This window comes from Phalacrocorax aristotelis, chromosome 1, assembly GCF_949628215.1.
Source record: "Phalacrocorax aristotelis chromosome 1, bGulAri2.1, whole genome shotgun sequence".
NCBI lineage: Eukaryota > Metazoa > Chordata > Aves > Suliformes > Phalacrocoracidae > Phalacrocorax > Phalacrocorax aristotelis.
Window position 1 is genome coordinate 20,149,536 of NC_134276.1, and position 26,783 is coordinate 20,176,318.

At 43.7% G+C, this 26,783-nt stretch overlaps 1 protein-coding gene across 1 annotated transcript; it reads right to left on the reverse strand.

Annotated features, from left to right (window-relative positions):
- Positions 1-9,561: 9,561 nt before the first annotated feature.
- Positions 9,562-15,383, reverse strand: LOC142052666 (gap junction beta-2 protein-like). The gene is made up of 2 exons (XM_075083112.1): positions 15,293-15,383; positions 9,562-12,261 (listed from the first exon to the last, which is right to left on the reverse strand). The coding sequence occupies exon 2, from the start codon at positions 12,240-12,242 to the stop codon at positions 11,565-11,567; it is 678 nt and encodes a 225-aa protein (XP_074939213.1). The 5' UTR covers positions 12,243-12,261; positions 15,293-15,383; the 3' UTR covers positions 9,562-11,564.
- Positions 15,384-26,783: the final 11,400 nt, after the last annotated feature.

Genomic DNA, 26,783 nt, shown 5'->3' on the forward strand with positions numbered 1-26,783 from the left:
TGAACCAGAGCGCTTCACAGGCGGCGGCTACTTCCCTTCGGTCAAGGCAGATCCTTTGGTTTTCAGAGTGAAGGCAGCATTGCATCAACTCCTTGAACTATTTCAAGACACTTGTCAAATTTTGTAAATTACAATCCTGGGTCTTCAAAGTTTGACAGCCTATACCTGGGACTGAGCCTATGTTAGGAAAAGAAGGCATTATGAATAATTTTTTAAAAAAGTTTTTTCCCCCGCAGACTGTCCTCTGTCAAGCTGCTCTGCACAGACGATTTGAAAAACCAAATCAGTTGCAACTACTTTCAAAATGATAATTTAAAGGTGGCTCTTGATACTTTCAGCATCAGTACCCAAAAGTATTGCTATCACCTATATTTTGTTTAGGTTTCTGTGTGCTCTTTAGTGTTGCCCTGAGAAAGGAAAACATTAGACAGAATGACTTAAATTAGTATGACGACTTGATGACTTTTCAGCAGCAACCTGAGTTTCTGTTGGTAGCTACTTTAAAGTCATAGAGCTTAAAACTTAACCACACCAGGTCATTCCCAAGGCTCTCTGTTGCTCTATTTAGTAAAAATACCATCCAAGAAAAATTTTGAGATGCTTTGAGGAGTTGTGTGTAGCAGGCGATTGGTGACAAACTGAAACAGACCACCCTCATGTTCTTGTATCCTTGCAATACTTGGTTGCTCCCTATAATTCTTCCAGCTGAAAATGCTCTGAAGATCTCTGTTGACCTAAGCACTAGTGGTGGCACAAGGACAAATTACTTTATTCAGAGATGGGTGATATATCTGAAACGCAGTGCTGCCATCATTGTAAGTGTGGTAGTATTGCAGGGTGCATCCTGAAGCAGTGGGGCATGAGGGACCGTGTTAGGGTACAGGACGGAATCCCAGCAGCCCCAGTAACTCCTGACATTATAACTTCCTTCATCAGTGAAGTCCCTCAGCTCATCAGGTCAGCTGAAGGGCAGGAGGTTTGATTTTAGGGAGAAGTAGAGAGAGATCTCTCACTTTCAACCATCTGTCCAAAAGGTTTAATAGCATGAACCACTGTGTGTTTCCATGACGGCTATTTCAGTCTCTGGAAGGTTTCAAGCATTATTTCCCACCATCTGTACAAGCTGGCCTTGACACCTTTTTGTAAGAACAATATTCTTACTCAGGCAAGCAGTGAGGTTCTAGAGTGGCCTTTCAGTAGTGCCACAGAAGGTTTTTAAGATAGAGTTTAATACATTTCGAACAGGGATAATCTGATGCAATGCCTGCCTACCATGGGACCACACCATTCAGCTAACAATTTCCTTACCAAGAATTCCCTTCTGCGTTCTTAGAAGAAGAGGTTTGGGCTGTCGACAAAACCCTCTGGGACATTTGTAGAAAATGAGACAGGCAAGGATGCAGAATCCCTGGGGGAAACTTGAAGGGAGCAGCTTTAAAAATAAAGGACCGATTATGTACTGGTGAAAGTCTGAGCATGGAATTATGTTGAGGAGGTATGGAGGGCTATTTGTTAGTCACATACCAGAACAGGAGGATCTGAAGCCAAATAAGGGGGAAACAGAAAAAGTATGACTTGCCTCCCTGAGGAATTTATTTAGAAGGAAAATATGCTCAGATTTAAACAATAGTGTTAAAAAGTGTCTTTGCATGTGGACTTTCAGACCGAGGGATTCCCATGAAAGAGCCATCCTGCTAGCTTCCTCACTCTCACCTATCTTTAAAGGTACACAGCACTGCCAGTGGCCAGATGCCACTTTAGTGTGCTCCAAATCCCTAGGTCCTTATTATGCTTAAAGGGTTCACTCCATTGCCATTTACACTAGACAGCAATAAAACTTAAAGCAACATTTAAATTTTTACATTAAAATGCATATTTACATAATTTTCAGCCTTCCTTTAATTATCTTCTTTAGTACCACTTCCATCTAAGCCTCCACACAGGTGACAACCCCTGTTCCATGTGTAGACAGACCTTTAGCAGTTCGTGGTTTGGCTGGTGCTGAAACAAAGTGTGTTCAAGAAGCATGTAGACAGAACAGTCAGGCAGGTATTTTTAAGATCAGAAGAATCAGGTTTGCATGGCAAGGTACAAAGAAAGATCAAAAATAAACTCCAAGCTTCATGAAATGATAAAAAGATCTTGTAAGTTAAGGAGATATATCTTGATCTTAGTCTGAACCTAGGCTGCTGCTCAACAAGAGAAATGGAAATTTTTCAGATCAGCATAGATCCAAAACAGTGTTTTATCCCATACTATTTCTAATTTAAGCATCTATTTGCAAGTACAGAAGAGGATCACTCTTACCACAGCTGTGCATCCAGACACAGTTTAGTGGAAGGACCTGTAAACTATGGAACATGTCCTTAGTTGTAAACAAGCCATGCCAAAGTGATACATGGCTCGGCAGTGCTGATAGCAGTTCTACCCACACAGTCAGCCTAAAAAAAAAAGAGCTACAAATGCCTTCTGTTCAGCTTGTGGCACTGCATGGTACATCAATAAAAAGAATTGGGCTTGACATGCCTCTGTGCTACAGAAGATGGCACTAAAGATATTTAAATGCCGGGAAAGAGTACTGCTACCTCAGAAGGCACAGTTTCATAGAATCATAGAATGTCCTGAGTTGGAAGGGACCCACAACGGTCATCAAGTCCAACTCCTGTCCCTGCACAGGACAACCCCAAAATTCACACCATGTCTCTGAGGGCGTTGTCCAAGTGCTTCTTGAACAGCATCAGGCTCGGCACCGTGCCTGCCTCCCTGGAGAGCCTGTTCCAGTGCTCCACCACCCTCTGGGTGAAGAACCTTTTCCTAATATCCAACCTAAACCTCCCCTGGCACATCCTCCTGCCATTCCCTCGGGTCCTACCGTTGGTCACCAGATAGAAGACATCAGCGCCTGCCCCTCCTCCTCCCCTTGTGAGGAAGCTGTAGAACACAATGAGGTCTCCCCTCAGTCTCCTCTTCTCCAGGCTGAACAATCCAAGTGACTTCTGCTGCTCCTCATACAGTTTCCCCTCTAAACCCTTCACTAACATCACGGCCCTTCTCTGGACACTCTCAAGTAGCTTTATGTCCTTAATGTACTGTGGCGCCCAAAACTGTACACAGCACTCGAGGTGAGGCTGCACCAGTGCAAAGTAGAGCAGGGCAATCCCCTCCCTCGACCCGCTGCAATGCAGTGCTTGATGCACCCCAGGGCACAGCTGGCCCTCTTAGCTGCCAGGACACACCGTTGGCTCATGTTCAACTGCCCGTTTGAAGCAAGGAGGATTAAAATCTTTTCTTCTCTAGTTGATTTCTACATGGATGAATCAAAAGACTTTTTAACTAATTAACTAATAAATAAAACGGTAATAAGACTGAAGTAGTAGTTTAATCTCATATTCTGTAGTAATTATTATTATTGTCCCAACCAGTGATTAGTGTTCTGTTCTGTTAGACACTACTGACAAGCACATCAGAGAATGCAGCATATGAATAAATAAGCACTGGTGACAGGAAGAATTATTCTTATTTCTCATTTGTAGGAAGACTTATTGTGAATTCTAGTTTGTAGGAATGGAGGCACAGGAAGACTTAATGACTCGTCCTAGGTTATATGGTTCTGAGAATGGTACTGAGATCCTAGGCTGGTGTTTTACCCACCAGAACAGGCTTCCTCTCAAAGGCCCTTTGGAAACTGTGAGGTCTCCTAATACAAAAAAAAAAAATCAGACTGCTCCAGGATATGTAGCAGTGAGATGCTTTCAGGTCATCTTCATGGAAGCAAAAGCTCCATGTGAGATGTGGCAGAGGAAGAACTATAACTGTATGAGCCAGGCATCCGTTAAGAATCAAAAAAGAGAGACACAGGACATGCAGAATTCTAAGAGGAATGATGCTTTTTATCATTCTGTCATGGTGTGACGCTTTTTTCCCCACACTACTGACAGAAATATGAAGAAATAAGAATACTGATATTTGAAATACATTCATGCCTGTCACAAGCCTGGCAGAAAACTAACTGAGCTGAAAACAACTCAAAATGCAGAGTTCAAATAGTTCTCTGCTGAGTTAACAAGTTAAATCAACTCATACAAAGGTTGAGAGGTTGTGTCAGAGCAAGGGAGAAGATGGCCAGAAGGTGAGAAGCAGGGCCAGCACAAAGCAGCAGAGAGCAGGGAAGAGTACAAGCAGTGAAAGAAGGAAAAGGCAGTAAGACTTTTGCCTTTCTAGAGAAGTCACTTATGAAAATACAGCCAGAGGCTGTGGTTTGAAATGACAGTGCGTGTAGCAGCAAATACAACATGTTGCCATTCCCTCTGCCCCTTCTGCTCACGCCCTGCAGCTCTTCTTGCCCAACACCATGGCCTGCTGCCCCACAGTCACGTCAGCATAGAAGTTCCTGTGGCCTCCCTGTAAGCCAGATGAAGGAATTGATCCAGCTAAAAAACAATCCAGCAAAGGAAAACATTGGTTTCTTCATCAGCTAAATCAGTCAGCCAATCCAGTGCTGAGCACAGCTGTGCAAACAACTGTGCTGGCACAGTAAAGATCCTGGAGTGGAGGCACTGTGTTGAACAAGGTGGGAGAGAGACACAGAAAGGATAAGAATGAGCCGGAAGGGATGACATCAGTGTTAATGCCTTCAACTAGTACTACCAGTGAGCAAGTCATAGTTCCAAACCACAACCAAAGCTCCCAAACAAGGGTGTTCTTCATTATATTCAGGATATGAACAAATACAGTATGTTGTACCAGGAATGTACCTTACTGATGTGCGTGATGAATTTGTAAAGGCCTCAAATACCGGCTACCTTCCACAAAAGGAACAGCAATAGATATCTTGCATTGAAATAGAAAAACAAGCTCATGCATGGAAGAATTTCTGAACAAAATTCAAACTGCTGCACAACATGATGATCTGCCTTTGAAATTAAAGAAAATGACATGGTATTGCTGTGAAACTTCTGGACTCCTGGACGCAGACTAGGCTTCAGTGAACCCCACCAATGTTTGCATATTTAGTCAAGTGGGCATCAAAACTGAAAATTAATCTGGGTTTCAATTTTCCTCCTGTTGGGAAGAATGCCTGTTTTGTGAGACACAAAACAGAGGCAGAAGGAGCTTTTTACCCACTGTGCTGAGGAGAAAAAAACAAAAATTCCATCACCAACTTAATTCATATTGATTACTGTTTTATTCACTCACAATGCCACCTCATTTGCTTTGTCGGGTGGAATTCATTATAGTGCAATAATTTATTATTACAATTGCTAAAAGCACAAAAGAACCATGCTGACAGATTGTACTGGATGGACCCTCCACTGACAGGTAGACTGAATTAATATGAAAAATATTTTGATACAGCAGCTGAGCTTTGGCTCAGCAAAAGGGACCTGAACAACTGACTCTTTCAGTTAGGGTCTCCTTCCTCACAGATTTTAGAAGTTCCCTCTGTCCTGGAGCAGAGTCCTACACCTAGGCCATCCTCAACAGATGTTGGGCTGAGTTGCCATTTAACAATCTTCAGTGATGGGAAGTCTGTCATTCAACTCAACGCTTAGCCCTCTTCACAAAGAGCTTTTGCAGAAACTAGCTTACATCTCTCTGCAACATAAACGTAAATTATTTCTTGTCCTGTTGCCAGTGGATGTAAAGAGCAACATCTTCATCTTCTTTGCCACAATCTTTTACCTATTTGAAGAGTGCTGTTGGGTCTTTCCTCAAACTTTTACCAGGCCAACTCATTTCTTTCAGGCTTTCCTCACAGCTTTTGTGGTTTAGACATTTGGTTGTATATTATTCCTGACTCCTGGATTTCTCCAGCTGATAAATAGGAAGATGGCACTCAAAAGTAGGGTCCAGATAAGGACTTTCAGGTGCTAAGAAGAGTGGAAATATTATTTCTAACATCCTATTTTTCACCAACCTTTAATGCATACCAGTATGATGCTTTTCCATGTCAACAATGTTAGTGACTCATGTTCCATGGATGATCTACTGCAAACTCCAGCTCTTCTCTACAAAATTGTTCTTTGGTTCAGAACAGGTCTCCATCCTACAGTTCTGCAAGTGCTTAGTGTTTCACAATAGTAGCATTTTGTCCTTCCTAACTTCTCAAACTGCTTTTCTTAAACCATTTCTCCTGGTGATAAAGATCTTACTGAATTCTAAGCCTATCTTCCCAGGTATCTGCAGCTCCTCCCAGCTGCATACAGTTTATCCCATTTGGTGGGTGCTTACACTCTGACAATGAGTCATTAATAACTATTTTACTGGTATACACAAAAGCTTTTATCATGGCACAGGCAGAAATTATTCCTGACAAATCCATGTTGCAATGTCTCAGTCTTCTATCAGATAACAATAAGATAATGGTTTAGTCAGTTTTTTCCTCTGTGTCTGTGTGCACATGTGTGGGTAAGTGTATAGATTTTTTTGTTTATTTGTGCTGGAGAGATTGTGGAAGTTATTTAAACTGTATATTAAATACATAGTCCATGGAAAGGGTGCAACACTTAGGGCAAGGGCATGACTAACCATAAGCAGACATTACACTAATGATGCAACATACAATAGGTTTGAAATCTTTACCACATAATAATACGTTTTTTTCTGGCACCTGTTGCAATGATCTTAACAAACAATGCTTGATTAAACTGTTCTGCTCCCTGTGAACATGATACAGTCGTCACCTTTATCTTTCAGTTGGGGAAACTCAGAAACAATGGGATTCAGGGTTAACTCCATGTACCAGGGCTGTTAAAATACTTTCAAATCAAGTGAAAGAGGTCTTGTGACCAAAGAGATGTTGATAGTTGGATACCAGAGACCAAGTTTTCCAGTCACCCCATCAAAAGAAGGTGCAGCATTCCTGCTAATGTGTGGATCACATAGTAGAGATGTGGGAGGGATTTTAATGTGTTGTCTTAAAGGTTGAACCTCAGTAGAAAATGATCTGCAAAACACTTTTAAACCAAATTTCATGATCCCCACTTATCAGTTTTAGGGCTGCTATTGTCTTTCCCAGCTGACAAGCCTGTATTACCATAACTGCCAAGACAACAGATAAGACACACCTTGCCTAAGCAAGTAAGCCTGCTCAGCACTGCTTATCCACTGAAAAATGCCGCCTGCTTCAGGCCAGTGGGACTGCATTCACACACTACAGTATTTATTATCCTGGGCACTGTGCTGGGCGATGCATGAAATGCTGGTTCTTAGCAGCACACAGAATATACACTGCTGCTTCCAACATTCATCCATAACCTGCAGTGATTCACAGCTCAACTGTGCAAGTTTTCTGTCAGTTCACTCAAAGCATACTTCCCTAAACTGTATGTCATATCAACACCATATCACTCCTTTACCAGAAAGGCTTATGCAAGCATCTGGCTACCTGGTGGTATTCTTGGAGAGGATATTTTTTAGTAGATGGCCTATTCAAATACAGTGGATTGAGTGGCAGATGTAAAATAATCCTTGAGTTAGTGGCAGTGGTTTAACTGGCAGAAAAAGGGAGAAGCTATGTGTGATTATGTGGCCTATTCTGAGGCTGAACTCTACGGTAGTGCTGGGTCCAGCCATAGCAGGGGCACGCTACATTCTCAGTCAGCGATTTGACTTGTTTCCTCAGATTAAAGCTTAATACATTTCCAAACCTAGGTCATAAATACTTTTTTTTTGGCAGCTAGGAAGGCTTAGAGAGAAAATACCCGGGTCGGAGCTGGGCCAGCTTTACAGAAGAAAAACATATTCTGTGAAAGAAAATTACAATGACAATCTGGGTTGGTCAGATGGGGAAAAGTGTACATATCTCTGTACCTCCTGAACCATCTTGAAGATCATTACCATTAGTCTTAGCTCATTAAGTCTCTGATAGCTATCATTACTCTCCTCACCATCTACAAACAAGTTCAAATGACTGTATAGATAGTAAGATGGTGAAAATCCAAAGAAACCTATAATTAACACCCAGTGTAGTGGCTGTCCTGAATATCAGAACAGGTGACCACAAAACACAGTGCAATTGTTTGAGTGTGGTTTTGTTACCCGGTAAAACACATTGGCCTAAGTTGCAGGGGATGGAGTTGTGATCAAGGGAAAAAAAAGATTCATTTTCACCCAGTCCAGTTTGTAGTAAAGTGCTTTTAGCTGTTGCTTATTTGCTGCAGCACATTGTTTTACAAAATAAAGCAACTTTTAGCAGTGTTGCTATTGAATTGAACCTTCATGGTACAGGAGTGCTCTCCTCTGTATGGACCGTATCATTTGTCTTTTATAGTCTTGCTGTGAGGTAGGAAATAACACCATACATTGGCTCATCATAACTGTAAAACATCTGAAGGCTTTTTTTTTGTCTAAGAAAACCTTTAATAAAGGTACTTCTATATCCAGATGTCATGAATACACATTAATACTTCTGATTTCCTTTTAAATCGGTCTTTCTCCTATGGGAGTTAGGGTTTTTTCTCTAGCTGGGTCTAAGAGTTAATAGTGACATTTGCTTCCCCCTTTCTGACAAACATGTTTGTAGCTTTGGTTTCAAGGTTTTGGATGAAAGTTTATCTTGATGAAGTCAATGGTGAATTTTCCTGGTGATTTCGATCACTCTATAGTTCTAGCCAGTCCCACTCCTACGTTTCCCAGTTCTGATACATTATTTGGCACTTTATATCTTGGCTACACTGGACACTGAGGAATCAGCCTCTTTCAGTCATGACTTCAGATTTGCTCCTTCAGTTTTGAACACTCCTGCAGCCTTCATTGTGACAAGAGTCTAGAAACCAAGCGCCAAAAATGTAGACACTTCTCATGTATTTCAGGAAGGAACACACACAATTCCAACACAGCATTGTATTTTAATCTGTATGACATCCATTTGTAGGAGGTCAACCATGCAATGTAGCGCATGTAGAAATAGATGCAATTCCTATGTTCCTATGAAGTTATCTGAACTTATTTTCCCTACAAAGCAGCTATTTAGTCAAATTTAATATACAGAGAAAAAGAAATCTCAGAGAGTAAATATGTCCTGGTAGAGCTATTATCACCTAATTGCTGCAGTTCTGGATCAAAGCCCTCTCTTGGCCACTTCCAGACACTTTCCCTATTTCTATCTTTTTTTCCCTGTGTGATAATCTTTTTGCCAAACTGCTGCCCAAAGATAACCTCATAGTGTTAGTGTTACCAGTTTTAGTGTCTTATTCCAAGTTCCAGTTAAACTCAGAGGCAGGCTGAGAAACAAACACTCTCTCCTATGGACCTGGTTAAGTTATTTAACACCAGCTTTTTCCAGCTGCAGTTCTGCTAGTACAAGCCTGACTTAGGCCACACATTTGATTTCTAGTAGGCATCACTTGTGTGACCTTCCACTATCAGCATATGATGTCTGCAGGATAACAGGCAACATAACCAATTGAAAAAACCAACTGCAGCAGAAGGCTAAAATCCTTACAGTAGCCCTTGGCTATTAAATGTAGTATTGGTGCATACATTTTCCATTATGGTAAACAGATTTTCATTAGACACATTAGGTAATACAGGGCACATACAAGTAATACAGAAAACAGATGCCACAAGAGTGCTTTAATTAGAATTTCAGAAAAAAAAAATCCTGTTTTTACAAAAGAAATGCAATACTAGAGCACTGGGAGCATAGATTGTTCTCTTTGTACTTGTACACAGAACAACGCAGGAACTTTACCAAGCACAAACCCGATATGTGCTAAGCCTTGTTCTTTAGAGTTGAATTAAGGATGTTTTGACAGTCCAAGTTTGCAGTTCAGGTCATTATTAATCACTTTCCATCTTTTTGTTCATGCTTCTGAGGATGGTGTTTTTCTTGCTCCCCTCTCATCTAAGAGATTTCCATCCACAGTCAGGTTGTAACACTGGATGTAGGTCACAAGCAATGGGACTTGCTTATGCTCTGCTTCCAGTGCAGTGAGGGGTCTTGATGCAGCTTGGTTTACTCCAACAGTGATAAACTTAAGTATACAGTAAGAGATGGATGCAAATAGAGAAGCTGAGACAGCACTCACTCATTCTGGGGAGAAGCCAGTTATTAAAGCTACGGAGGAGAAACAGCCACTTTCCTAGAAGTGGGTTCAACAGGCAGGCACTTGGGAGGCAAACTGTGTTGCTGTATGTGCTGGTGTAACTGCCTGTGACAGGCATAAAGCATGTTTTGAGACTACTTTGGAGAGACAAGACCAGACTGATTCACATAATTCTTCAAGTTAGTAATACACAATTCACAGCTCAGCAGCACGAACTTTAAGAAAAACATCTACTTCCTGCTCATTTCTGATTGGGTTCCTTTGCTATTTTAGCTTTGCAAGCTGTCTGCAATTCCTGCTAGACCTACTGTTAAGAAAAGTAAGGGTGATTCAGTCTCACAGTGTGGAACTTCTAAGAGATTGGGAGTGGTTTGAGGGACTCACTTGAAAAGTACCTCAGATAGGGAGAAGGTTTTATTAAGAAAAGCTGTGTGGGTTGGATAGGGAAAAGGGACTAACAGAAGGAGTACTCATAGGTGCAATCTACGGCATATCATCCTGTAAGTGTTGAAGCACTTATTTTGGACCACAAATAGAATGAAGCAAGGCAATTTTTCTTGGCTTTTGCTAAAAAAAAAAAAAAAAAACAAAACACAAACCCAACCTTTTAAAGATCCACAGCTGAAGGAGGCACAGGAAGGAGGTAAAAAGTCTTTTCACTGAATAAAATCTACTGTACTGCAATTCTGTACAAAGTGTTGGGAGAGAACAAGAGAATAAGGAAGACTATTGCACTGCCCCACCTTCTCAAAGGTGACAATCCTTTCTTTCACCTGACCGAGAGAATGAAGAAACAAACTATTCCTCCGACCGCTGCAGCCCCTGTGAGTGCAGGGAAGCAGTGCTGACCTAATGACATGCACAAGCAGTTGAGACTGGCCACCCCCAACCCTGAAGGAGTTGCTCCTCAGTGCCGGTGAGGTAAAAAGATACAAACCATTGCTGTTGCCCAGCAGAGCTGATAGCACACATTACCATGGAGTACCTGCGTTCCTAGGCTCTTTCCTTGCTCTCCAGAATACTTCAGAGCATATAGACACCTACTATAAATACAACCCCCTCCCTGTCTTCTTCCCTCTCATTAAGTTCTCCTGAAAAACCCTTCACCCCACTTTTGACCAAAACCCTTTGTTACTGGCTCACCTCTGATGATGATACAGTGCATTTGTAATTCCTGGCTCTCCTGTGGGCACTAGACCCTTCTCTGGGCCTTTCCAGTCCCACTTTTTGAAAAGTGACTCTGTCCCAGCAACAGGATCCCAGCAGTAGGCATACTTGGAAAAGCTGCTGCCAGACGGCTGCTCTTTCTATTTGAGGATGCAAGAATACTGAATTAGCTCATGATCTTTAAAACGTGCCTCAGTGGCAGCTTCCCAGGGAGGCTACCATTTCTTAAACGTGAATGAACTTTCATTTTTACCCTTGTCCTCGAGTGTGAAAAATATTCTGAATGTTTTCTGACACCTAAGAAAGTTTGAGGGAAATGGGGAGCTAGGAAATCCTGAAACTGGGGAATTATTTTAAAACTGTTGTTTTCCGGGATGCATTCATGCAAATTTTTACCACTAGGTAACACAACTCAGCCAGATTCAACATCATGCAGATCCCAGACACAGCAAGCATGAAAATAGTAAATGTGGTTTTCTCAGTGGGCCGAGACACAAAACAATCCACTGTGTTGGGACAGGGCCATGCATTGCACTTCACGAGGCGAGGCATCTGGTACCCATCGTACATGTAGTAGAACACATACATGAAGACTGCTTCAAAGACGATCCTGAAGAAGATGCTGCTGGTGTATGTCCACCACAGGGGACCCCGAATGTGAATCTTTTCATTTTTCAGCTCTTCAATATCAATTTTCTCACCATTTCTGAACCGTCTTTTCTTCTCGTGCCTGGTGTATGCTACATGCATGGCCACCAGTAGTGCAGGTGTGGAAACAAAGATCAGCTGCAGGGCCCAGAGTCTGATGTGAGAGATGGGAAAAAAGTGATCATAGCAAACATTTCTGCACCCAGGCTGAAGTGTGTTGCAGACAAAATCTTGTTGTTCATCTCCCCAGACTCTCTCTGCAGCCACAACCAGGATCATGATACGGAAGATGAACAGCACTGTGAGCCATATCTTCCCGATGCTGGTTGAGTGCTTGTTTACACCTCCTAAAACAGCCTGCAGAGTTCCCCAGTCCATCTTTTCTGTGTCCTTTTACCTGCAGGATGACATAATACACCAAATGGTCAGTTTTCAAAGGGTGAAGAATCAGCTCTAGACCTACAAACAAGAGGACTTCTTAGCACTCAAGAGTCATAGGCAAATGCAAGCCACTTTCACCAACGTCACCCATATGTTTATGGATTCAAACAGCTTATTAAACTCCCTCCTTCCATGTACTTATGATGGGGAAAGCATACCTTGATATATTTCTCAACAAGGCTTTGGCCAGGAAATAATTTACATCCTCAAAAACATTTCCTCCATACATCCTCTATGCCCTCCTTCCCTTTCTTGAGATATTTCCCTTTCTGTGGTTGACTCTCGTCAGTGTTTTGCATCTCAGTATATTTCCCAATGCAACAGAATTTACTATCACTGCACAAGTTAAGGCCACAAAGTAGATACTTCTCTTGTAGTTTTCATCAGATTTCTTTGCCAACGTCACAGCCCTAGAAGGCTGGTCTGGTGCCTTCTTTGTCTCCAAGGTAAGAACCACTTGGCCTCCTTGAGCAGAAGCCCTCACTCCTCCCAGATACCTCCAGCAGGCCTCCAAGGCTTTCTGCTGTAACTCAGACATATCCCTTTCTTGGCAGGCCCTTCATCTCAGAAGTACAGCATTTGATTTTGCTAACACTGCTGTCAGGCTGCATGCATGCATATATATCACAGAGTCACAGAATCTCAGGTTGGAAGGGACCTCAGGGATCATCTAGTCCAACCTTTCTAGGAAGAGCAGAGTCTAAACAAGGTGGTCCAGCACCCTGTCCAGGCGATTCTTAAAGGTGTCCAACATGGCCAAGTCAACCACTTCCCTGGGGAGATTATTCCAATGGGTGACTGTCCTCACCGTGAAAAGTTTCCCTCTCGTGTCCAATCGGAATCTCCCCAAGAGCAATTTGTGTCCATTCCCCCTTGTCCTCTCCATCTGACTCCATGTAAAAAGGGAGTCTCCACCTTCTTTGTAACTACCCCTTAAGTACTGGTACATGGTGATGAGATCCCCTCTGAGCCTCCTTTTCGCAAGGCTGAACAAACCCAATTCTCCCAGCCTACCCTCATATGGGAGGCTTCCCAGTCCTTGGATCATCTTGGTGGCCCTTGTCTGGACCCCTTCCAGCCTGTCCACATCCTTTTTGTATAGAGGGGACCAGAACTGTACACAGTACTCCAGGTGTGGCCTGACAAGCGCTGAGTAGAGTGGGATGATGACTTTATCTCTGCTGGCGATGTCCTTTTTGATGCAACCCAGCATCCTGTTGGCCTTCTTGGCCGCAGCAGCACACTGTTCGCTCCTGTTGAGCTTTCTGTCCACCAGGACCCCCAGGTCCCTTTCCACAGAGCTGCTCTCCAGCCAGGTGGATCCCAGTCTATGCTGCGCTCCTGGATTATGTATATAGATTATGTATATAGAGAGAGCACAAACCAACAGGCAAAGGAAGATACCCCATTCCTTGCTATCTCATCCAAAAAGGAGACAAGGAAAGCCACAGAGCTGGGAGGAAAAATCCCTCAGCTAAAAAGTTTATGTTGATTTTCTAGATGTTGTCACACCCCAGCAGAATAAACAGGAGATTAAACTTCAGGGAAGCTCCCTTCCATCTTTTCTGCTTTCCTCCTACTCTTGAAAACTAAAATCCACACTCTTTGAAAGTTAAATATAAGTTCTGCTGAAGTTAGAATTCAGACTCAGGGCTCAGCTTTTACTGTTCGCAGCCATTTGGAAACAATCACTGAATTGGACACAACACTGAAACCAGCACTGGGAACTTGCATAGCTGGTCCATCATCTTTCAAGGCTAGGGCCGAACTTTGCTGTGTGGGAGAGCCACTCTGGCCACGATAAGAGCTCTTGGTGCAGGCTGCATGCTGTGGGGAGAGCATGGTACACTGAACAGCCACACTGGTCAAAGTTTTCAAAGCCTCTCATTCTCACATAACAGAGAAGAAAAAAAAAAAACCCCAGACTTCTCTACCCTGGTGTAGTTCCAACACAACTAAAGGACTAACATGCCCCAACACAGGGAATCTCCCTTGTACCAAGGGCCTAGCTTGTACAGACAAGCCTTGAGGCAAGAGGGAGAGGTCAGTTTTACTGTGATGAGGAAAGGTGAAATTGGGTAAGACAAAAAAGCCTTTGAGAAGATGGCTGGAATTCCTTAGACTTCTCATGTTTTGTGTCTGGTGAAACTAGCAGTATTTTATGCAACTTTTTACATTGACCTAAACTCTAGGCTATGATCAGATACCTGCAGCTTTCTGTTACGAATTTCCTCATGTCTGTTGCATAGTCATTAAAATAAAGTCAAACAAACCTTCACAAAGGGCTAATCGGGACTGATGGAAAGCATTTGGAGTGGTTATCCCAGGCTCCAAGCACGGGCTCACACTCCAGTTCTGAGCCAGTGCTGAGAGTCTGGGAGGAAAAACCAGCATTGCTCCCTGCTGATGAGAAACGCTGAAACGGGCCGTGGCGACCGAGCGAACCTACCGGGACACTCGCCCTGCCGACCAAGATATCAGCTGTTGGAAACCACCCGAAATCCCCGCTTCGTGGTCACAAGCTGGACGCCTTAGGGCAGCTCCCAGCTTGTCCTTCCGTCGGCGCCCAGCTTTGCTCCCGCTGAGGGCCGGGAGCACGCAACCCGCCTTCTGCGGCGGGAACGGCCGCGGCCGATTGCTGGCAGCTCCCGCCGGCAGACACTCCTTTGCAAACGCCAGTTTTGGCTTATAGGCTCGACGGCTCCTCCCGGGACCGGCTGCGCTGTGGGAGCACCCCAGCGGGCTGCAGCCCGACCCGACCCGTCCCGCAGCCCCGGGGCCAGGGGCAGCCAGCCCCCACCCCGGCACGGCCGCCTCACCGACGGCTCCGCGCAGGGAAGCGGGGGCCGGGTCCGCGACGTGACTGGCCCAGCGCCCACCCCACCCCTCGCTCTGGCACGCCGCGGGGATCCCAGCCCGCTCGGGGGGCGCGCGGCCTGATCCCCGGCCCGCCGCTCCAGCACAGGGGACCCGCTCCGGACCCTCACCTGGCGGGGCTCGGCTCAGCAGGGCCCCCGAGGCGCGACCGGCGCGCCGCGCTCCTCCGCTCCCGGGTCCGCCGGTTCCTACGGAGCGGCCGATCCCAGCCCCGCCGTCCCAGAGCTTTAAGGTCCCTCCCCGTTCACCTGCCGCCGTTTTTAACCCGCCCCTCGCCCGCCTCTGTCCGCGCCGGGCTCCTCCGGCCGCCCGTGCAGGCGGCGGGGTCCCGGCCCGGGGCGGGGCTGGGTCCGGTCGGTGTGGGGCACCCATCCCCGCCCCGGGGGAGGGCGGGGACCGCCGGCACCGGGCAGCAGGCAGGTAAGGGCAGGAGAGAAGTAACATTTACCGCTGCTCTCCCTTTGAAATCCTGGGTTTCTTACAGATTTCTGGTCTCCTCACTAGTGCGCACAACCTCGATTTCACTTTTGCCGCCCCAAGCCGAGGGCTAGAGCTCTTTCTGTGAGAGAAAATAAAATAATCTAGCAGAAAGCATAAGGAGTGAATCAAAGAAGGGCTACTTGCCATGTGAAAAGTCACTAGGTGTTATTTTTCTGGAGCTTAAGCTCTGTTGTTGACAATAAAAAGAAAAAGCCTCTTCTAGTTATAGTGTCCTTTAAACTCTGATTTTAAGGAAAGTCTCTAGGGGTGGAGACCATGGCCAGCTAGACATGGATTAGTTGGATCAGCACTGCAACCCTTACCTTGGGCTTTGATTGTACTGCATAGCCAGCATTGCCGTCGGGCTCAGGTCTGCCTCAGGCACTCTGCGCTTCACCCAAAGCAGCCAGCCAAGAATGACTTCTGTTAAATGACACTTGATTACAACACAGTAGAGAGTCGTTGCTTTTTAAAACACTGTGACCAAAAATCCTAGCAAAAAGAATGCTGTGTTAAAGAGGGTGTATAGGAAAGCTAGAAGGTGGTGCATATGACTTGTGAAATAATAAAATGCTGTCGAAGTATATACAGTACTGCTGAAAATGGTGTGTTTGTTTCTGTATATTGAAGTAAAGATCTGTCCTGTATGTTGCACTTAATACTTAGTACTGAGCTTGGTTTAATGAGGTGTGTCTGGAAGTAGGAATGCTTTCATCAGTAGGGATTTAAATAAAATTTAAGCTTGATCTAGTAATTTGTATAGATTCCAATTACAAAAAACTAGAACTTGCATGTGTGTCTGCAAAATGGCGAAGTGAATGGTTTTGCTGTTGGAGGTTTAGAAAATGAAGTCAGAAATGTAAGATCTTTAAATCTAAGAAGAGATGTCTGGAAGAATCAACCATGTGTTATAATACCTAAGTTTGATAGTCATAAATGTAAATGCTTGCAAGAAATCCACAGCTCATGTTGCTCAGTACTGCTACAGCGGTTTTCATTACAACTGAACAAAATCTATGGTAAAGCTGAGTGCTACCTTTACTTTCCTTCATTTTTGTTTGCTTGCTTGTATGCATGAGGAATGTAAGTCATGCTTTATTTGGGAAGGAGAAGGGAATCCTGGCAAGGAATTCTGCCAGAGAACAAATCCAGGGGTTCAGGCTTATTGCCTGTGCTTTGCTTAACACCTGGCTAGTTGGCAGGAGGTGCAAGAGCCAAGTATCAACAACTCTGGCACCTGTAAAAGTTAAGCTGTAAAGAAGGGTTATTCTGGTGACATTGAAGGTGATGAATGTTACAACGTGTGTATGTATGTACAAAACATTCGTTCTTATGGATTGTAAAGTTATGCGAAAATAAAAGCTTCATAAAAATAGGAAAATAAATACTGTTGTAACTTCCTCAGCACAGAAACACATTTTAGTTTATTTCAAGATAGCAGAAATCTTGGCATAATCTTCTAGTAATGTCTTGTGGCTTTCCAAAGACTGTGCTGCATCTCTTCATTCAGTAGCCTCCAGGCACCTCCAGAGGCTCTGTCTGGATCTATACTTGTAATAGTCCTTGCTTCACTCTCTGCTTTGTCTAACCACATTTTGAAGTCACCTGTATCTAGATTATATAAATATTTAATATTTATCCCATATATATATATATATCTATCTATCTCAAAATCCACAAGATCCTGGAGTAATTAACTCAATAACTTAATTATGTGTGGTGAAAGAAAAATTGTTTCATGTGCTGAAAACCTGCTTATATAATTTCATGAGACATTCTGGAGTCCTCACCATTGGGTGTAATAGCTAATTGTCTTTCCCTGTTCATCTCCTCCATGAATGCGTAAACTTCTGTCATATCCTCTCTCCATCCTTTTTATTCTGTGCTGAAAGGCCTAATTCGTTGAATCTGTGCCATGCAGGAGCTGTTCTATTATATCTTTATTATACTCGTCACAACTTTTTGTGCCACCTTCACAAGAGCAGTCCAAGTACCTGCACAGCTTATATATGCACAGAGCAATGTTTTCTGCTGCACTCTCCATAATTTTCTAGTAGTTCCTATTTACTTGTTTTCATTTTCAGACACCTCAAAGCAATGAGTTGACTTCTTCATAGTCATTCCAAGATTTTTTCCTAAGCATTTCTAGAAACTAGAACAGTACCTCTTGTGGTACATATATGCCCATATACTTGAATAGGTGTACTTTGGTTTAATTTTCTCACTGTGTACCAGTTTGCACCGGCAGACACTGAGATTCATTTGCCATTTTATTATCCAGTGACTCACACTGGATAAGATCTTCTGCTATTCCTCATAGTCAGGTTTAGTTTTGACTACCATGAGGAATCACTTTTATAGTGTGCTATTCACATGCATTCTGATTTTTGCTAATTCATATGTGTAGCAACCTCCTTATGCATAGCTTTTGCTTAAAATGAAGTTCTTTCAACACCTAGCTGCTTACTTGCTACTTGGCATGCACAATCGTTGTTAATCAACTGGAAATGCAGCTATAGACTCAGATTGTACTTTGGAAATAGTTTTCATTTCTTTGAGGCTGAGCTAAACATGTGCTACACCTGACATTTTTGCACTACCATCAGCAATAAAAGCACCTTCCCAGTTCAAGTCAGCATGTGTAACCAATTTGTCTCTGCCCTTACTTTTCAAACACCCATTTTAGTCATACTAAGACCAAAAATACCATACTCGTTTAGCCTTTGAGCAAATAATTTTGTCTTCTTTGATATCTTTATATGCATAATAGTGTCTGAAATACGTATTATTTTCATTTTCACTAGCCATTTTTTTCATGTTCACTTTAATTGCCCCCCCAGCCTTTAAAAAATAAGCTTTGCATTTTATAGAACAGTGCCTGAAATGTTGTTGGCAAGGTCTGGCTAATGGTCTTAGGAGCTCAAATCCAAAAAGCTGTAGCTTCCATGTCTACTATACAACACTGAATTCTTAAAGCTTATGCAGCCACGATGTTTGGTACACTCTGCCTCTTCCTTCCCCACACAGAAGAAATAGGGTCATGTGTCATTTTCAATGAACATTTTATTTACAAAGAACAAACTTTTATTGTTTGGCACAAATACTTTGTTTGCTACTTCATCATCTTTCAGGTTTTTTAACAGTAAAATGTTAATTTAATAAAAATACCACTTTGGTTAAGTGCTGTAGGAGGAAAATCAGAGAATGTGAGGCTGGTCTGAGTGTGAAAACAGCATTTGATGTGCTTTTTAAACTCAATGTTTCATTTATTACCAGTGTTGCTGCAGGTCACTCTCACTTGTCTTGTGGCAGGCACTGATCCCATAATCTTTACAGTCTCCAAAAGCTTCTCTGTCAGACAAAGCATAAGACCACTGAAAAAAGAAGCCAGTGCAGAAGACATCAACCTTTTTTATGCTCACAATTCAAACAAGTCAGGACGCTTTTGAAGAGGGACACAGCACTTAGTTTACTTTCACAAGTTAGAGCTGTCTTCAACCAGACTGTTCCTCAAAATTATTCTCCAAAGTTACTCCATAAAACACCGTGGGCCCTGTCTTTTCTGTTGGTGGAATCATGGCTGTGCAGGAGAGTGAGGTTAAACAGGTTTCATATTTTCATCCAGCTGTAAAAAAATAATCAACAAAACCAGCAGTATGAGACTTTAAAGCAACACTTCAAGTGACACTTTAAAGTGTCAGTAGCTGCCCGCTCCCTTATTTCATGCCCACCTTGTGGCAACCAGAATTTACTTTTGTTAGTTGCTGTTTGCCTTTTCTCCCTAATTCAAACAGATAAGTATTGTCCCCTCGACTTCCCAGGTCCCTCATCCAAATCCTGCAGCTCCAGAGACGCCTTCCCAGACCTGCCACCTGTTCCCTCATAGGGGGCACCTGGCTGGCCCGGCTCACTTGCCCTGGCTGGCCTTGCAGCTCACGGGGTCTCCACTGCCCCAAGCTCTGCAGCCCCTGGCCCTGCTTGTCCACAAAGGCTCAAACCCCTTCATGCGTAAAGCAAAGTTGGTGGGTAGGACTCATATTTCTTATCTGTTGATCAAAAAAACGTTTTGGGAGAGGGTAGCAGTGTCTCATGTGAGAAAGGTGGCATGATACCTTTTCACAGAGAGGCTCCCATTTCACCAACAGCTATATCATGAAGATGCACCATGGGCCAGGCACCGGCAGACAGAGGAGAACTTATAAAGGAGGGTCATGATTTTCTTTGCTTCTGGGAAGGTGCTTTCCACTGTCCGTCAGAAATAATCTCTCCCCAAAGGAGAGGGTCATAGGGTACAGACCAGAGCTAGGGGCAGACCTTACTTTTGACTAATTTCCCCAACTGTCATGCATATTATGTATCTGTAAAACCACTAGTAGAGTTCAGGCAAAGTTTCCTCAGGTTTGCCAAGAACATTTTAATCCTTGATGCTTATCTGAGAAGGTTTTATTCTTCTGGGTCTCTTGGAGCACACAGAGCATGGAAGAAACCCACATTAGTTTACATATTCACAGATAAGAATGGGAAGAAGACAATGAGAGAAATCATTGGTGGCAAATGCTGGAGCCTGGGGAGAGAAATCACTAAAGGCAGTATTGATGAAGTAGCCATAAAGGCTGCGAAGTACAAAGGTTAGTTGAACCTGAGGAGAGGCTGGATGCCAACAGTGGGAGGAGGACTGATCCTGTACACCCCACAGAGGGAAGGGGAAGACATGGGAGGGAGCATTGGAATTAAAATTTCTTCTTAGTTTAATTAGTTGTAATCTAATTTTATTTAATTAATTAATTTTAATTGTATTTATTAATTTAATTTCTATTTTATTTATTTTTATTTTATTTCTATTAATTTTTACCTCCACTGAGTCCTTGGACTCAGTGACAGGTGCTCAAGGGGAATGGAGGGGAGAGCAGGCAGCACCCAAGAATGACCTACAGTTCCTCCATGGAAAGTAGACTGGATTCACGTTTTGCATATTTTTAATTCAGTCCAAATAAAGTACATTCTCTTGTTCCTTTTGTCAATATTCAAATCACTGACTATGTGACTAATCCAGTAGAGTTTGCTGAGGTCTCAAGCGCAAGACCTGAATCAGATTAAAAACAAGAATAGGGTGATTCAGTAACGACCTGGTTGCACCTATATATGCATCATATTAACCAAGTCATTTCTTGAATGCAAATAAGTAATGGGAAACATTTCCTCTTGCTAGGCTATCAGAGACAAAGGCATTGAACTGGGTTTGGGAAGGAAGAGTCATGAGGAAGTAAGGGGAGTTAAGGTAAAATCTCATGCTGTTAAAAAAATAAAAAGAAAAGCGGTGGCTATTACAAAGAGCTTTTCAGGCAGAAGCTACGGCCAAGCCCACACCGTGTTCCGCCAACAGATCTGTGCTGGATTACAGCTGTGACCTGGAGATCATGTGTCTGTGTGGCGCTCTCAGCCAGCTGCAGCCCTTTGGGTGGCATCCCCATGTCCAGTGGTACTCGCTGGAGCAATGCCCCTGGGAGCATGCTTGTGAAGCCGTATGGGATGCATCTGGGCAGTGTCCCAGGAAATAAGGGCAAGTCAAATTCTCAAACACCCACTGTTTGTTTTTTCATTCCCTGTTTTTCTGCATTCCCCATTTTTAGACTTTTCTTCCAGGCAATTCAACTACTTGTCAAACAGCACCTGTCACTCAACCTGTCAGGTGGCTTCTTCGCACGTCAAAGCCAAGCAGTTCTTTCTTTATTTGTAGGTGTTCAAGAGCAAGGGCTCCATCACCACTGAGGGGTGAAGATAATTTAGCACTCTGCAAGGGGGTTATGCACATGATTTGGAGAATGCTCAAAATCAGCTGACTTTCGGTGGCCATCTATACCCAGTGGAGTAGATTAAAAAAGAGCACAGCGTGACAGAGTGAGATTGAGGAAAATCTACAGCACCTGCAGAGCTCTTGGGTGCTGAAGCACACAAAGCTACCTGCAAAGCTGGCACCGGTGCCCTGTGCAGAGGTAACAAAAGGAGAGCTCCTTTCATGACAGAAAACCAAGCAGGCAGCTGCATGCTTGAGCTTGAACACTGTTAGTCAATGGGCAACAATCTGGAGCTGGAAAGTCAACAGAAATTGTGCAAGACTGTGAAGCTCTGCGTTGTACAGGAAAGAATAAAGGAAGCTGAAGTAGGCTTTAGGAAGACCAATATGGCCGAGGACCACTGAGTATGTAATGAAAAAGGGTATATTCCCAGATTGTATGTGTACTGGGAAGGTCAGTGGAAGCCTGCCATATAAAGTAACACAAGTTGCACTGGGAAACTACACCCACTCACACTTCAAAGACACAAAATAAGTAAGTAAGGTTGTAATATCTGTCCAGATCCATTCCTCCTCTTTGGAGCAGTGCTTTTTGAGTGATGGCTATGCTTCATCAATGTCTATGCTGGACACCAGACAGCATTAAGGAAGGATTCAGATACTGTTTACTCATTGATGTTACACAAACTTGAAAAGATACCAGTGACGATCCATACGCTACCTCATATCTAAGAGGGAAATGTTACCATCAGAGTGGGGAGTGAAGTCAGCTTGCTGGAGTGATTCTGCTGACCTGAAACAACCATACACAAAACCAAACAACAAAGTACAAAACAATGCTATTGAGCTGAGGGCAGCTTCCTTTGTCAGAGGAAGGCAGATCCTGGTTCACTGGGGTTTGGGGAAGGTGGGGCTGGACTACAGCACAGTATTGCTGCTTGGAAGGACTGTTCTGAGTTCTATGGCATATGCAAAGCCCAGGCTAGTAGCACAAGTCTCAATAGTGGTTTTGATATGTAAAACCTGATAAATAAACACACAAGTAATACCAGGGGAAATGATACCTTGCTAACATAAGTTTAAATAAAGCAAAATAACTTCTTACTAAAATGGTTCTTCTGCAGTTGAATGAAAGGTTCATGGGCCAGTAAGTGTGACCCTCTTCATGCCCAAGAATTTCTGGGTTTGCTACATTGCTTCGTTGTTGCACTTCTACATGTGATAAAAAAATGTTCAGTATAAATAGATGGACTTTTAATATTTAAGGGCTAGATAATGATCAATGCTTATTATTTATTACCCTCACTGATAAATTTGGTCTGCAATTGGAGATAACAGCTAGAGACTGAACCAGCAGTTCGTTAAAAGAGTCAGTAATTTATGACAGTATAAATCATGTGAACAGCCACGGGAAGGGTGAAGTGGTTGTTGTTTTGTATTCATCAAAGTTTTATAGCCCTTGTCTGTAACAGGTTAGAAAGGGATAAGGATGTTGGTTTTTCCCTGGCTTTGTGCAATAAGAGGTGGAGAACACTTTGAACATGGCAGTATCCTTGGGGTACAAAGGCTGCCTGTGAAGAAATCCCTGGAACTCTTCCCCTGATAGTCTGAATTGTCTGTCTGCTATTTTAGGCTCTTCCTGACACGCTTACAAACTTTACATTTGTGCTTCCCAGTCCTGACGTTCCTAATAGCCCCTTTTCCACGCCCAAAGAACAGTGTCTTTTCAGCCCTGTCACTCTCCCCGTCATTTAGTCAGCAGCTGTCACAGGCTGGAAAAACTGAGACCTTGATTCACTTCTGTGTTGCTTTTTGTTGAGGACCAAGAAGTCCCTGGTGTGCAGAATACTCCCAGAGAGAAGAAAGGCTGTTTGCTGGGCCTGACTCAGACAGCAGAAGGTGACTTCCAAGCTCTTTGGGGACACAATTGTATTGGCTGATTTGAAAGGAAAATATAAGCTGCAAACTGCCAGGATGATCCTTAAAAGACCTCTCCAGCATTTCTGTGCAGCTGCAGGTGTATTTGAGCTGCACAGAACCAGGGAAAGGAGGTCAGGAGGTCATCAAGTCTACACTTAGACTGAATCAGCTGGATTTAGGCCAAGCTCAAGGGACCAGATCATTCAGGAGAGGAGTAGTAATTACTGCTAAATTAAAATAAGGAACAAGTCTTTGATATCTGGCTCCAAAGGGTGGTGGAGCCCCAGGGAAGGCAATGTTCCAGGTACCAGTGTCTCTCCACCCTGCTTGTCATCATGCTGCTAATTGCAGAAGTCTCAGCAGAGCCCAATGCAGAGATCTATCGGAAGGGAACCTGTAGACACAGAAGCAGAGCCATCATGCCAAGAAATGACAAAGAGCCACACAGCATCTCCTCAGAAGTGCCACTGGGATTGTTCCTAGGCAGTGCATGCATTCAGGTTTACAAAAACTCCAGGCAGAGGCAAGAAATATGTCTTTGGCTGGACAGGGTGCTGGGCCATCTTGTCTAGACTGCACTCTTCCTAGAAAGGTTGGACTAGATGATCCCTGAAGTCCCTTCCAACCTGGGATTCTGTGATACTGTGTGATTCTGTGAAACACCCACTTCAACCAGCACCCCCAGAAAAAGAAAAATTAACCCCCTTGGGTCAGTAAAATTTCTGCCTCTGCTCTCCACTTTATTCAAGTACATCTTAAAGGGATTTGCTTCAGGCAGGGAAAGGTGGACATCCAAGAAAACCACCATCTTTTGCAATGTTTGCATTACCCATGCACTCTTAATACTTACTGCTAAAAGTCAAGAGCTCCAGCTAGGCAGGTACTTGGTGACTTGCTGGCGTATTTTAATGGGTCAGTAGATCATTTATTTCTTAAATAAATTTCTGACAGGTTGCTGCTCCCTCTTATCTGAGATTCTTTCCCAGCACCAAATTGTGGCTGGTGCTAAGTGGTTCCTGTATAAACTGACTTTTTTATGAGTAAATAGTGGGTGGCAAAATAAATTGACTATGAAAAAAAATCTATTCTTTTGTTGTATGTTTACATAAAAGGGTAACATTTTGAAAGAGAGGTTGGAGGGATTTGGGGCACCCTCAAGGGGAAATGCCCAAACCCCACGCGTTGAGTGCATGCAGTGTTGCGTTAACCTGGACTTCCTTACCAGACTCCTCTTAGTTCAGCCCACGGCTGCGCTTGCCCGCAGCTCCGTCCTGCACCCTCCCGTGTCCCTGCTTCCTAGCACAGTCACATACACTTCAGTGTGTCACACAGGCTGCCAAATGCATCTGAGAAGGAGATCATAGCTGTGCTAGGATGTCCTCCAAGACAGCCCTAGAGTACCTCTGAACCCTTTTGGCAGACTCACTTTTGTCCCATGCTGCTCCGTCTGATCCCAGTAGCAGCCCCAGGCTTGCAGTCCCTCTGCTACCTACACCTCAGTGTCTCCCTTGTCTCCACTTGTGTGTGTAGCCCCTTCCCAGTATGGCACTGTGAATGGGATGTCTTTCCTGGTCAAGGCAGCACAGGAGAACTGGGTGTTGGGCTGTCTTGGCACATAGCGGTGCCTACTTTTTTGCAAAAGTAAAAAGCAGGAAAAGGCCATTTCCCCAAAAAGCTGGGATTTCAGAGAAAATGGAGAGGAGGGGACGAAAGGCAAATTTCAGGTCTTGGTGACTCACAGGCTGTGGGGTTCAAAACAAAAATGAGATCAGGCACTGCCAGGAAGCATTCACAGTGGGACTCACCTCTTAGGACTGGCACAGGGAACACAGTGGTTCTGCTGGCATGATACAGGCTGGCTCATGGCCTGAGTGGTACAAGGAGCTTTGTTTGGCCAACAGAAAAATGGGATTAAAACAACCTTACAGCAACTCTGTACATGTCTAGCTTGTGGAAAAAATGTAAAATAAATCAGGCATAAACCACACAAGATGTTTTATACCTAGGTATTTTATTGTTATGGATAGAGTGTCAGACAAGGGTGCTCATAAATCAGTTGCAGTAGTTTCTATTATTTCAAAAGAGATAGAATCTACTGGAAATTATTCTGATTGACAGCATTTATGTGAAGCTACAAGGAAATTCCAGGCAAGACCAGAATGTGCTGAGTTTCCAGTTCTCATCAGGGACTGCAATTGCTGTTGAAACACTTTATTTCCAAACTGCAGCTCACAATCTCAGGTGAGGTCATTCTTCCTTGTGTCAAGACATGTTGCATTGTTGTGTAGCCTATTGTACATCCTGGGAACAGGAATTTTGCCTGTAAACCAGCAAAATACACATGCATGTCTATAACTTCAGTGACATGAAATGTTGGCATAAAACCCAAGATTGTTCATGCCCAGGCATTGTTGAATGCCTGGAGACATTCAAAACCCTCCTGGACGTGTTCCTGTGCCCCCTGCTCTAGGGGTACCTGCCTCTAGGGGTGCCTGCTCAAGCAGGGGGGTTGGACAAGATGATCTCCAGAGGTCCCTTCCAACCCCTACCATTCTGTGATTCTGTGATTCCAATTCTGTGATATGTGCTATGAGAGTTGCAGCTACAGTCTGGCTTCAGGAATAAAACAACTTGTGCTCACTTTGAAATTCTGGATAGTGAAGGAAGATAAGGGAAGATTTGGCTAAATACTCTCTAATAAGCCCTAGAAGCTACTGGCCAGATTTTTGAAATCCAGCACTTTCTGGTAAGCATTAAATTTTATACCACACCCCAGGACAGCAGGAGAGGTCTTGTAAGCTGTGCCAGTTGTGGCGGTGTGCTCTCACCTCTCTCTCTTGAGGTTAGACAGTCCCTTTGGATGTGGAGCCCAGAAGCCATTCCTTTGGCACAGAAGATGCTCCCACAGCTTTTCCTACCAAAAGCTGAGCAGCTTGTTTTCTTCTAAGAGCAGCTGCTGGTGCAGTGATTTAATGTAAAATGCAGAATGCTGCATCGAGCATCCTCTCTTTTTTCACACCTGCCTCATTTATAGAATAACTTTTGGCTATGCCTACATTGCATTACATTATAGTACATTACACCACATTACAGCACACAACATTGCAACATGACATTTACAGACATAGGCTATAGCTACAGACATTAGCAGCCACTGCAGCCCAGCAAGAGCAGTCTGTAGAAACAGCTGGTGCTGAGGATCCAGCAGGCACACTGTATACATTTCTAGAGGGTTTGCTTCAGGCCAGTCTCTGTGGACTGACTGCCAGGGCAGCTGGAGCATAGGGACTGTGCTCCAGGAGAGAGTTTTCCAGTTTTGCTCAATCAAAAAGAGACCCAGGCCCATTCCTCAATGTGAACCAGAACACCAGAGTAGAGGTAATCGGGGGATTCACTTCAGCAATATG